Source organism: Bombus affinis, chromosome 2 (genome assembly GCF_024516045.1).
Source record: "Bombus affinis isolate iyBomAffi1 chromosome 2, iyBomAffi1.2, whole genome shotgun sequence".
Classification (NCBI taxonomy): Eukaryota; Metazoa; Arthropoda; class Insecta; order Hymenoptera; family Apidae; genus Bombus; species Bombus affinis.
Genome location: NC_066345.1, coordinates 12,266,260 through 12,280,680, shown reverse-complemented (window position 1 = coordinate 12,280,680; position 14,421 = coordinate 12,266,260). Strand labels below are relative to the sequence as shown.

General features: G+C 46.3%; 1 protein-coding gene across 3 annotated transcripts in view; it reads right to left on the bottom strand.

Moving 5' to 3' along the window:
- The window catches only part of LOC126924892 (pumilio homolog 2), a 63,294-nt gene that overhangs the window by 8,337 nt on the left and 40,536 nt on the right, over positions 1-14,421 (bottom strand). For all 3 annotated transcript variants that reach the window (XM_050739854.1, XM_050739873.1, XM_050739862.1), the window contains one exon: positions 292-675. In XM_050739854.1, coding sequence (XP_050595811.1) covers positions 292-675 — 384 coding nt within the window. The remainder of the gene's footprint in view (positions 1-291; positions 676-14,421) is intronic.

Below are 14,421 nucleotides of genomic sequence, written 5' to 3'. Positions count from 1 at the left end.
GTAAAATTAATTTGAAAACACCGCGTATTAGAAGCAAGTAGCAGCTCTGTTTGACACAGAAACGTAGGAACGTTAATGAGCTGGCAAATTGTTGCCCGAAGTTTATATTTAATCCCCACGGCCAAATTTAATCGAGAAACGTTCAACAGGCGAGCGACGGGAGAGACTTTGCACGCAGCGAGACACATATCGGCAATAGCTGAAATTGCGTCGCGACAATAGGATTTATTTCTAAACACATGCGTCCGATCCGAATGTCCCATTGGAAAGCGGGCTAATTAACTTGCTTACAGTTTGAGCCAAATTATTTGCAGTGTCTTGAACGGCAGCTGCCGCTGCAGCCGAGGATGGTGTCAATGGTCTCCTAGGAGGCGGTGGAGCGGCGGCTTGAGGAGGTGCCTGCGGTAACAATCCGGCTGGATAAACCCATGGCGCTACTCCATAATACTGTGGCACCACTGGAGGTGGTGCACCGGCTATCAATGCTCCGACATATGGTTCTTGTCCGCTGATTACGGTATAAGGTGCCGTGGGAAAATTCTGCTGTTGTTGTTGCTGTTGTTGCTGCTGAGCCTGCGAGGCAGCTAGGTACTGTTGCTGCTGCTGCTGTTGCTGTTGCTGCAGGAGCTGCAACTGCTGTGGCGTGGCTCCTTGAGGCTGACTTCGGAATAGTTGCTGCAACAGAAGGAAATCGTATTCGTTAAACATAATTTTACTCGTTTCTTCCGCGGTTACGTGTGGTCGTCGGTAATAATTCTACCGGACTCTGTTAAAGATACACGTAGGTTCACGGCGCGAGATACTCGTTGTATTCCGCTGTAATTTCACGTCCCTTCGTATTATTACCTTTTACGAGATACCGTACGACTTAATATGCTCAATTATTAATGAAATGGGAAAACAGCCAGCTACCATCATGTACGGGAATTTAGTCGCAAAAACGTCAAATAGCAGGAGCAGTTGGTAGCGACAGGCGATCGCAAATTTTCGGTAATACGTGGCAGGTCCACGAAGCATTACAAATGACGTCAGCTTCTCCTCATCGTCTTAATTTATTCGACAATACGCAGCGAGCGTTTACCGAGGAACTCTGGGCAAAACTCCAATCCCGTTGGACAGAGATTAAAGCGTCCAAGAGTCGGAGAAGCGGCCGATTGAATTGTTAGTCGTGCAAATCCCTACGGTGGTAACGTAATCGGTGCTTCGAGGCTCGATGGCGACACTCTGTTACCGGGTGAGAATCGAGCCGGGCCAGGTTTAAAGTTTCGGATCAAGGTCGAAATATGAGAGAGGAGAAGCCAGGAGGCGGGATTGTCCACGTTCACAGATATCGGTGTAAAAGCAACGTTAAAGCTGTAGACAGCTAAGGCCTGGTTGGCTTGGGTCGACGACCCCCTGCGGACGTTCACCGACAAGCGCTCGCCTCTATGTTACCGGTACTCGTTCTGGACTCTCTAATTGACCGACAAACGCGGTACAGTTTGACCGTGGACGGAACGCTCGTACCAAAGAATCGCGTTTGATTCAATCCATATCTTTCTATCGATATCTCGAATCTTCGTATCACGTTGCCTCGGCGACTAGAGACTAGAATTGGTCAATTTTGGTAAACCAATTTCACGTAGAAAAGTTCCAATATATTGATTCTAAATAGACTAAGAACGAAACAGTGACGCGAGGTTCGATCGAATAGCATCGGCCGTTACGTCAACGTTAATTGCTAGGATTGCAATACAAATTACAGACGCTATTACAAACGAATAGTCTCTGGCGTCAACGTTTCATTTAGCCGGGAAGAATGCATTGGCTTCTTCCCCAGCAATTACGCTTTACTCGTTATGGAAGAGGACCACCTACGACATTTTTCCCGTGCCGTCATTAACTTTGACCATAAAAATAATCCCTCTAGGTCCCTTAACGAACACAACGATCTGTGTCTAAATAAATAGGCATTGTTCCGAGTAGGTTGTTGCTCCGCGAGAGCGTAGAAACTTGAACCATTCACGACACGCTCTAGCCCTCCGAGTCAGCGATGCGTTTCGGGTATTAACCTCTTCCGGAAGCGGCTCGAGCTTCAACCAAGGCCACGGTTACGTTCGGTGATTGTTCCATGCGCGAACCTTACGGACCCCTCTTCTTTCCCAATCTGGTGTACAGGTTGCTTTTCTTGTCGCTCAAGGTTTAACAAATTCGGAAAGTCTGCCTATACAACAATCCAACAAAGCTCGAGATACCGAGGCAAATTTATCCAAGTTAAGCGATTTTAAAGATCTGAGGTGTATTTAATAATTTTATACTAAAATTCAGTGTAAGTACAAGTACAAAAATAATGTATACCAGTTCTAATTGTCGCTCGCCCAGTGCTACTATATCGATCGTACAAATGATAACAATTCAACTGTCTTGGGGAACCTGGTAATAAACACATTTATATCGACAGACTTATTACAAAAAGTTCAAAGTTACAGTTCTTATGTAATTCCGGTTAAAGATTACAAATAACAGCAATAACAGTCTGTCCCGAGTTCGTTTGCCTTTAGTCCTTGTAAACCAAAACAACATTGGCACAATAATATGGGTCTCTCCAGATTCGAATTTTCTGTTGACCTTTCTACGTTCATGTGCCGCTACAGATTATTCTAACGTAACGTCTTTTTGCAAATCTATGAGACTAGAAGGGGTTTCGCTTACATCGATGATACGCAATGCAGACAATTTTTTTGATACGCAGGATTTGAAAATTCGCAGGGCCTAGTTGCAATCAACGTTAACCCACTTCTCGATATGGTACAGTGTAGCCATTCGAAGTAACTAAGGGCCATAAAACTGACTGACTTGTTTATTTTATCTCCAGATACATCTCTTGTTACGAATCTATTCGAGGAAGAGCAGCACGGTGTAATTCGCTAAACCGGCTAAACGATAGGCGCCAGATCAGGCTCTTAATATTTATTGCGTCTACGAAATGTTTAATAACGCTGTATACTATCTTATCGCTGGCTTGACCCGTGTGACACCAACGATATACAACGGCACTCCACACCCTACTACCCTCCTCTATCTTTCAATCTCATTCAGCGATTAAGTTTCAATTACTTAACACGCTGTAATTTTCGACCTTCCAACAGGTATGTTAAAAAAGTCTGAAATACTGCAGCATCTTATACCGATACTGACAAAGCTGATACGAAGAGGAAGCGGACAGGATTCGAGTTGTGGTGTCACCAGCTGACGGTTGACACGTCGATGGCTTACCATAGGAAAGCGTAGAAAAGAACGGTCGAGGGGCTACTCAATTCACGGCACAGTTTTCAATGGAAGTTGCAGCAGGAGCCATTACCGCAGAAGTCATTAGTGCCCTCGAACGGGATGAGGTGAAAACGAACGCCTAAATGGAAATCACGGTGATTGCGTTTGAAAAGGGGTGAAAAAAAAATGGGGTTGAAGCTCGACACAGAACCGGGGGAACCGTTTGATTTTGGCAAGGGTGGAAAACAATGCCCGAGAACATTGTCGTAGGTGAGAGAAGAGGGCTGCTATACGTTCCTGGAAGTGTGACTCACTGTTGAATACGTAAGGTTTCCGCCGGCGGCTTACAAATCCGCGCTACAATACCAGGCCTATTGATTCCTGCTCTCTACGCGCTCGAGTATCCACACGTTGAAGAGAGAATATCTGGCACGAGTCGACCGTGACAATCGTTGCCAGATTTTTCGAAAACCCTTCGAGCATTATCCGTCCTTAATGGTTGGTGGTATTCGAGTTTTTCGCTCATACGACCGCGATCACGATGCGTACACGACCGCACAGTTTGTGCGCAACGATCATTCTACTCGTGCTTGCTAATCGAATATAGCTGGCGCACGCTCGTTCGAGCTCGTACTACTATTCGATTGAGGAAGTTAAATGGCATAAATTAAGCCTGGTGAGGTTCGCGAGAATGCGATCAATTCTCTTTGTGGAACAGGTATTTTAACACGCCTTCATAGAGCTCGATCGCCTTCCAAACGAGACGATTCGTTTCTTATTAAATTTCATTGGATCGGTAAGCGTTAAAAAGACGAGCTTTGACAAGAGGAGCTCGGTCTCCAGTGCCAGAGAATTACACGTCCAGCGAGGAATGGTAGAATTGGCGAAAAGCCCGAACTTCGATTACCAACGGTAGAAGCGGTCCACAGCCGGCGTAATCAGTGATATAAGAAGCATTAAGCGAGAGATATTCGTTACTAAATCCCTCGCAACGCGGTCGTGAAAACGGGTTTCAACGAACGGAGTTCAACGAACTTTCGAGCGTGCTCGTTTGACTTTCAAAACGGCGTGCTTCGAATGGTAACTTTAACATTTACCACACGAACTGCCTTTCTTGCGGCGCGAGTGAACCACGTTCGAAACGATCGATCGTTTTGACCGTCATGCCGCGCTGTCGAAATTTTCAACTCGACGATTTTCGCTCGACCGAACGCCGAACGTCGAAAATCAGCCAAGCAAAACTAGTACCAAGTTTACGGCAGCCGATGGCCCAATGGTGTTGCGACGTCGTTGCGGATAATGTAGAATGGAGGAGACGACGTTTCTCATTGTCTTTCTTTTTATCCGTCTCTGTCGCTTTCATAGTCCAACAATCAACGACATTGCACTTTCGACGTGGCAGGACGTGCCAGCAACGACACTCTCGAAGAGAGGAAGAGAAATCGTTTGGACGCGCAACGCCGATAACTTTTGTCGTTAATACGTAGCGTGTTGTATTCCCTTCGTGTGTTACACGCGTAAACTCTGTGGAGAAAGATCGATGTAATACGGGCATGAAAAGGTCTCGAATCGGAGCATGCATCCGCCAGCAGCGTTTTATCGTTCATGCATTGTCACAATCGCGAGAAACTTTGATAACGGCGTGGATATCGTACCGGTGGTGTTTCGATAACGCATTTTAGTTTCGCTGACACTAACGTTACAAACATTCAATTCTCAACGCGTTACGGTTTGCCGATCGACCGCAACGTGTTTTGATACGATTATTCCTAACCTGATGTGCGCGATTCGAGAACACACCAGCAAGATCAAGTCGATCGGTCCCCCAAACGTGTTGATAGACTGTTATCTTTATCAAAAGTTCAATATACATAGCAACCAATTACTTGATACGGCGTATACGTTGATTTAAAGATGATTTTTATTACAATCGGAATAGCGATTACTCGTTATCTTGAAAAAATACCGCGGAGGAGTATGAAAAATATTATCTAAATTTATAAATTTCATCGGGAAAGGTTTACACAATCGAGACCCAAATCTTGAAAGACCGCATCTGTTTGGCCGAAATGTGCTTTTCAGTGCACGATCGATGTTGACGTCAGGCAGCTAACTCGAAAATGGGTTGCAAGTAAGTATTGGTAGACAAGGTACGCTCCATTGGCCTTGTAATGTCACGCGTACCTCGATAATTACGTATTCTGATACCTGATCGTCAATGTTGTATCACGCGTTCCATTCTCTTCTCTCAACTTCGTACTACCGACGAGTCCGGCGACAAAAAATAGAAAGTTTCGTGTTTCTTCCCTGTTTCTTTAATTCCTTAACTAATCTTTCACCTGTGTAAGACAGACCACCGAAGAGGATGGCGCAACTATTGAAACTTTTCGATTACAAGCGCGCGCGAACGTCAGAGACCGTAATGTTCGTGCATCTGCGAGTGGTAATGAACGATGGAACTAGCCGGTAAAACTTTCCACCAGGCTGAATTGAACTGAATCTAGATTTCGGCCTGCACATTACCATATCTCCTAGGCGAGCGCGTATTATTGATTCTAACCGAGCAAAGTCGCTATTCCGCTTGGATAGCAGCGCGGCGTGCACGTAAACCGCTTTGGCAAAGACGAATTTCGCCAGGGAAATTTATTAACATTTCGCGGCCGAGGCAACGCCATTAGCTCGCTTTGATTGCCGCCAATCTGAATATCAACCTTGAACGGGCGTTTTACGAGCCCCGCGAAAACTATCTATGATATAAGCAACCAGAGTGTGCGCATTCGCTTTCCGCGGAGAACAATAGCGATGCGTAACGAGAGAAACTTGACTTTTAAAATTAGAACTTTTGGCCAAGGGAATGACTTCGATGATCGTGCATTGATGATCGCGAATCGACGATTCATTTCTCCGGCGATAAAAGAGTTCGGATTGGCAGAACGACAGATGGGAAATGTGGCATGAAAAGCAGGACGCGTATCGATGAATCGAAAACTGGCGGGGCAAAGCAGAAGCAGGATATTTGTGAAACACGGGCTGTTTGCGTGAAATAAAAGTACAACGACAAATAGCGGAGAAGCCCGTTACTTAACCGCTTCGGAGCACCGTTAACTCACCTGACTGCGTGTACGGAATATACAGGGTGTCTTCGACGTGGCTGCACAACGACATGTTCCCACTCGGCTCTATATCGAAAACGTTCGCGTAGGTAATTTTCCAATCTAAATCCCCCATCGACGTCGTAACCCGTTCTCCGATTATCGTTACAATTGTATCACGCGCTATTAATTACCAAAAAGCCTGGCAAATCTCGTGTTCCCGCGCTCGTTCCCAGACATCGATGTTAATTAAACCGAACGTTCTTTTATCACGAATTTCCTCTCGGATCGATCGTTCCTCCCAAGCACGAGTCACGATCACGGTTAGATAGATAATGATAATTCTTTTAAACAGAAAAATATTCCGGCGTTCGAACAACAGAATTCCGGTCTACTTCTACATGGACGCGATTCAAGAACTGGTTCGATAGCCATCAGAAACAATCGGGGACGCAACAATTAAGACGATACAAAAACAACGAGGACCCTGTGAATGCAGAGAGCCGAAGAAATTATTCGTTCCCGGAGGCGACCGTCTCGGACCCCGCCTATACGCTAGCCGGTAGAGACGAGCAGGATTCGTGACAACGACGACGAAAACGACGACGAGATCGACGACGATGACGACGACGACGACGACGGCGACGTCGACGATGGCGAAGATCGCAATCCCCGATGGATTCATTTCAACGAAAAGAGGTCAAGGGTCGAAGTGTCCGATTTCAACGACAATTTCCAGAGATGTCGATCGTTTCATGAAATTACTGCTGCGTTCAGCGGCACGGTATTTCGATGTGTACAAGGCCGAAATTGCGGAGCATAGTTTGGTGAAGCTGGTATTTCGCAGGCAGATTTGACCGAGTCATGAACTTGGCCAGTATTCCAGTCCGGTTTCCATTGACCGTAACGCGGCTGCGTTCGTTCCGCGACGTGAAATCGCGTGCAGACGTGTTACGATTAAAGCAGTGGAATGACTAATTAATCGGGTAGAAACGTTCGCGTGTTCGGCTGCGATACAGCTCGATTCAAAGGAAGTGCGATCGAGGAGCATTCTAGAAACGCCTGAAACGACAAATTTCGTTGATAACGCGTAGAAGAATCGTTTTGCAGGTTTAAGTAGGCCAGACAGGATATGGGGAAAGTTTTAAATACCCTTATCTATCGTTGAGCTTGTTCAACCAGTGTTAGGAAAACGCGAAAGAAAAGCACAGTGTAAAACGTTGTTTCACGATGGCTACCGCTCGCTCCAGATAACGCGTCGCTCAGAGCGATGGCAACTTTCTAAGCGTGTGCAGGGTCCGTTCTTTCCGCAGTTCCCGGTATAAATCACGCGATCGGGCCGGCAACGCTCTCTGTATATGTATACACGTGTGTGTGTGTGTGTGTGTGTGCCGGTTGCGGAGAACCGCTGGTGTTAATGTTCCATCGGCAGAAACCGGTTCCCCAGACACCGGGAATCGATCGAATTGACCCAAGCTTGCTCGACGCACGATACCCTCCTGACTTTGTACCGTTCTCCAACCAGCCACCGAATGATTCGTTGTTTTCGTGTCGCGTATCTCGTCAACGTCATCCAGGGAGAGCTTCTCTGCTCCTGTCACGACACATGTCTGTGTCACGAGGAAAACTGGAAGAAAAAGAATTTCGCGGATGCCACCTGTAAATTCGTCCGGTATCGCGTCGCTCGTCTCGACGTACAAACACGTAGAAAATATGCGACATCGAACAGGTTGAACGACGCCCATGACGAAACCTGTAGTCAGGATGGGACAAAACCAACTTAACTTTCAAGCAGACGCGTCGCGGACAATCTCTCTGTTATACCGTTAGCTGGAACTGGTGGCGAGTCTCGGTTTAAGGCGGTTCATTCATGATACATCAGTCCCGTGGTTTCGTGGGACTATCCACGGTTCGAAAAATGAATGTGGAACGGATTCACAATTATCGAGGTAGTCCGTAGACATCCACATCGGGACTTGAAGACAATGCCTATTGTGAGCGTCTATTCGTGGTCTGGTCTCGCACGCAGCGCGTTTCCCGTTATAGGCGCTAGCCTAGTTGCAAAATTCAATTAAAATAAACTCTCTCGTTGGGACACGCGTCCTGTTCTCGGTGACGGCCGATCCCATAGGGAGAGACGAGTGAAAAAGTTAAAAACAAAGAAAAAAGACACTGAGCGGAGGCGGATACAGGAAGGAAACGAGGGAGAAATAGATAGAGAGAGGGAGAGAAAGAGAAGACACAAAGGTAAACTCGATGGAGGAGAACTCGCGTGATAAGGGTTGGAACCACACCTTGATACCAGATACCCCTTCGCGGTAGCTTTTAGCCAAATGACGCGGATTTTATTATTGGATGGCCTTTAAGGGTGCGGCCCGGTTATCCTGCCGCAGTCTAATGGGCCGTTAACCAGCCCCACCTTCCTCTTGGCATTTTTTTTTTTCACGCGACACCCGTTATGCGTCACGTGGAGACCTGGATCGACCTCCGACACGCGACTCTATCGTATACGTAAAAAGAGGCCTACAAGAAACATCATTTTTTTCTCCCTATCACGAACGAACCCTTCGTCCTTCGTCTTTCACCGTACGAGCCTGAGATTCACGTGTCACGAGAAGAATAGTAGCCAAAATTAAGGATGACAAATTGGTTCGTGCCTGATAATACTTCTTCGAAATGGACTGAATCTTTATATACGTGGTATCATAATATAATACTCGCGAAAGCGTGGCTTGACTTTCCTCTACGTTTTTACCACGAAAGTAAAATCACGACGACGAAGGAGGAAATCGAAAGCGCGTCTCGAAGACATCCCACGAATTTCGTCTAAGTGTCATTGAAAATTAGAAGTTCGTTGGATCTGTGTTTTGACAAAACCGCATCCATGAAAGATCGCTCGTGAAAGCGTGTCGGCGGGAAGTATCCGGCGAAACCGATGCCGTGTAATTGTTCTTGAAGAGAAAAATCGATCGGCGAAGAAATTCGAAAGTCCGAGACCGAGTTGGATTTTGTCGCTAGAACGAAGAATGGGAAACTCTGGGAGGAATTAAAGGAAGTCCACCGTGGAAGCGTACAAGAAAGCGTGTCGTTGATGGAAACCGTGCCGAATACCTGGTCATCAAGACGAGACTAATTTCTACTACGTGATATCCCGAATTATTTGCTGTGCAGTTTGAACACCGTTATACGAACACGCGCTGTACTACTTCTAAATATTTCTTACTCATTTGAATAAATAGTCGAGTAAAACTTTATATGTAAATACATGGCAAATCTAAAAGGAAGATATCTAATATAATTTCCTGGTAATGCCGTCGATGTAGCATCTACTTTAATCAAGCTAGTAGAACCCGTAAAGTTTCTCCGATGTTGAAACTTTGGAAATGTAAAAAAAGAGTTGGAGTACACTCGATGCTATTGGTACAAAAGCCATTGTCACCAGTGGTTTAGGATTTCTGATCCCGATCGTCCACTTCACCAGCTGGAGTGCCCTCTGACGCGAAGCGAGCACTGGTTAGAGGTGGAAAGTGGATTTAGAAAATCGAAACGGATTGAAGTATCGACGCGCCATCGAAAACGTACAAGTGTCGAAAATATTTCACGGTTAGTTAGCTAAACCTTCCTAGCGTCTAGGCTAAGTCGATCGTCCAACGCGTCTTCGTTCATCGGCCAATTCGGTTGATTAGCGAAGAACTCATCCGCCGCTCCTCTCGACGATTTCCTCCGCAAATTCGTTTTGAGGCAAATTTGTTCCGTGGACTGCGGGACGTTTCAGTTCATTGAGACGTTTGGCGAAGGAAACTGGGCGGAGAAAAGAGCGAGGTGAGCCAATTAGTTTTATTAAGGGGAGAGAAATCGGCGTAGGCGTCGTGCAGCAACGTAAGACGAGCGAGGAAGGTCTTCTCTCAGTGGCGCCGCCGATTTTATTAGACCGTTATCGTGCACCAGACAGAATATTTGTCTTCGCTTCGCTTCGCCTCTTTGTCGTGCCGCAATTGTGCCCGTCCACTTTTGTTCGACCTTCTGCTTTGCTCACGCGCGTGTTACGCGGTGAACATATTGTCGCGTGTATACGATTGCACGCGTATAAGAGCCTTACTCACGCCCACGTGTACATATACGCGCAACTTACGTTGCTCGACTTTTCCAGCAGAAGGTCACAGAGTCGGTTCACACCTCGCGATATCGGATTTATCAAATAATGGTCATCGATGATCGGATAAGCGAAGCAAATAAGTGAACGGCGAACGAACGGTGAATGGATTAAAAAAGCCTACAGACGATATGCGTTTTGCTTCGAAGAATTCAAATAGAAACCCGATACGCAACATCGACGTATCAATATTTGTCGATGCTTGATTTCGAGAAACGATGAATTTTCTTACGCAGTCATCGTATCGGAAATGTTATCAACGCGTGTACAGTTCTATCTATGAATCTTCTAATCGTCGTGTTTTTTCCGACTGCGTTCGATTTTTCCTGCTGTTATGTTCCCAGCATTTGTCATCGATGGGATCTCGCGATCTCATCGACGAGACTACAGTTGGGAGACATCAATCGAACACGACAAACCAGGGGGTGCTCGTTAACACGGCTGAACGGGAATCGATGAATTTGTAATCGTAAGAGTACATCGAGGACATAGAAAAAGAGGGAACGAGGAAGAGAAGTGGAGGGAACGAGTGTAGGCGTACGGGAAACTGTCGAGTGCGCGCACTGTCGAGGAAAAAATAAATAAACGACGATAAATACACGGAAGAACCGTTAATACGCAAAGATATCGGCGCGAATATCAAGAGGATGAGAGGAAGAAAGATAGAGGAAGGGAAACGGGTCCTCGTCGAGGCGTATGCTGCAAGCATGGGGTTGATTTTAATACCCCCCAGGGAGAGAGGGGTTGTAGATGTGACCTTTATGAAATGCTACAACCTTTGTAAGCCCTGATTGCACTTCTTCGTATATACAGAGAGGCGTACACAGACTCGAGCGCCTACACAAAGATGTACACGTATACCAAAGCGGTATGAAAGCGCGAGCGCGATGTGCATCGCGTGTACATGTAGAAAGCGGGCCTAACACAGTGTCTTAGGATCGTCTGGCTGTACACGAACCATTGTTTTTCAAACATACACGTCTCTTCCAACTATGTGCCTTAGGTTTGCCCGGCAATATCGCATTCTGCGAGAGAAAGAAAGATAAACGGCTGGTGGTATCCGTATCGAAAAGGCGAACTGCTCGGTACCATCCTCCGACGTATTTCCAAAGGCTGACGCGACTCGTGTGTGTATCGCGTTGCCAGACAAGGAGAGGTCCATCGATCGATGGAAACATGGCTTTACGTGACGTTTACATACGTTTAGACGAGTTTACGCGCTCACCTTAAACCTGTCGCCGATGCGAGAGAGGCTCGTATCTGTCATCTCACTGGGAATTGCCGCTAGTTTGCAACTTCCTTTGAGAGTCGTGACGAACTTCGTTTGAAGAGAAGCTGTTAGATTTCATTACGCCCCGCACGCACCATCGAGGTCAAAGCCATTCTTTCGTGTTCTATGTCGCTAGTATCCGAACCGTTTTCGAGGACAAGACCGACCAAAAGGAGAGTCACATCTACTTCTATGATACATTTTTGACGAATTCTTTTCGCTCATTTCGCTCTTGTAGCGTTAAAGTCGTAGGTAGGAGCTGATAATTCGAGTATAGGTAGGCACAAAGTATAAAAAAATCGGGGCTGATAACGTGGTTCGTGGAAAAGAGGCTGTAATCAGTGTAAATAGAAACGAAGGGGCAAAGGAAGCGGCAAGAAAATTGCAGGGATATCGTTCCAACGAATAGCTCCGCTGCGAAACAACGGTACTTCCGCGGTCGTAAACGTTGCTTGACCGTTAAGTTGACTCTTTTCGCCTCCTTCGAGGGATCTTGTTCTCCTCGTCTTGGTCGTATCTACGCGACCAAAGCCGCGAAAATTATTTTCATAACGGCGGGGGATCGTGGAAATAAAAATAAACGGCGAAACTTAATCGGTCGACCGACCGACGATCGTAGCTCTCGTGAAAGCACGTAGGCTGCAATTCGTCGGTTTATTTACCAATCCAGTACTCAACAGATTACGTAATTGAAGGCGAGGTGGTTCTCCTAAAAATCTCATCAATATTCCTAGCGTGTTCAAGTCAATATACCATCCACAAGATAGAATTTAATTTTGTTTCCTTTTACGAAAGAACCTTCCGGCTTATTACCTCGCTCTCAAGGCAAACCGTGTCTCTCTATCTCCCTTTCTCCGATTGGCTTTCTCCTCCTCCCTTTTCTTCCCTCGCTACCGCTTTCGGACACCTCGGTTAAACTTCCATCGAACAAGTTTCAAATGGAATTCTTCTGTCGGCCGTTAATAGCTCGGTAGGAAAGAAATCTGCGGTGGTTTGAAAACGAAGCGGAATAAAAGATCGAAGTCGCCGCTGACTGTGATGGCGGTTGATGATGGACTGTGAAAAGCGTCGCGCGCGCGTGCCCGTAACAATGGCGAACTAAATAAAACACGTGAAAATACGTGATCCGTGAACGAAACAGAAAGGAGGACGGCGGGTGGGACGCGAGCTAGTACAATCGCGAATAATAAATTCCTCGTTGGAGCCTGGTATAATAAACGAAACCGGCTTTATCGGCATCATCGTAATACCTATCATCGTGTGAACTCGTCGAAGAAGAGACGAGCTCGCTCAACAACGCGTGGCATCGTGTCACGCTGCCAGATCAGGAGAAAAAACGATCGAATTTCACGTGCAGCCTGCAATTCGCGTCGCATCGAAATCACTGGCGACTGCCGCGCTGCATCGTGCGGACGAGCAGAACCTTGATGGTAATTGCGAACGTCATCGATTCCTTCGACGACAGTCTTTGCTGAACGCCTACAAATCGCACGAATCGATAACTTTTCTATATCGCGATCAGTGTCATTCTCACCAGTCTTCGCAAAATTATTGTATCGAATGCTATGCCATAGAACAGAAGGAAAGAGGATGAGACATCGTTTTGTATTCAGGAGCTGAGGGGGAACGGCAGCTCTTGCACGACCTGCAACGATTATTAATCGTGCCACCGTAAAACATATTAACCACAACACGTCTATGCATCGTTTTCTTCTGAACGTAGCGCGCGAGAGAAAAAGAAAGGAAAGCAAAACAGAGTTGAGGGAGCGGAAGTGGCAGTTTCCGGAATAAAAAAGCTAGCAGCGGAAATTCGTCGCGATAAGAATAATCGAGTCCCGCGAACCATCAGCCTGAAGTCCGTTCCTCGGGGTCGAAGGAGCTCGTTAGGAAACTAAACGCGGCTGTTATTAATCAAACGTTCGCGTATTTGCCAGCAGATCGTTCGTACACGCTCGTACGCGGCTTACATTTGCCGGACTGCTTGAACTAATTAGAAAAATTCAGTAAGATAATACCCGAGATAGTCAGCACTTGAAAAACCTGATAATAGTAGAAACGTTCGTCCATTATATGGACGATAAAGACATTAAGCTTAAAGCGCGATACTCTGATTACGTCAAACGACATGCGATTCAACAAGAATCCTATTATTTCATCCGTTTCCCGCGTCGAGAACGTCGTTCGCGTTTCGAGGCTCGCGATTCCGCGTAATCTCGAATTAAATTTCAACCGCAGTCGTTTGCTAAAAATTGTCCGAGCTACGATATTCGATTACATGACGCCGGTGTCGACGTCGACGATACTAAACCTACTATACGTCGTATTCTCGTTTCGATCTTTACGCGCGTGCAGGGATGAACTCCGATAAAAATCCGAACGAAAATCAACAAAAATCTATCGACATGGAAAAACCGCATGAAAGACCAGCCTACCGATCTTAAGACTACACACCTTTCCATGGTTTATCCAATAACGTACGTATGATAAGACGGTTGATATCGTTGAAAGCTACAACAATCTCGAGGACAAGGCTGATCCCACAGGGAACTATTCGCTAAGTGACTAACTAGCCACCGTGGTAACACGGTATACATATCTCTCTGGTTGGTTCGACCAACAAGAAGTCAGCCAACGTGAGAGCACGAACGCAGAGGAGC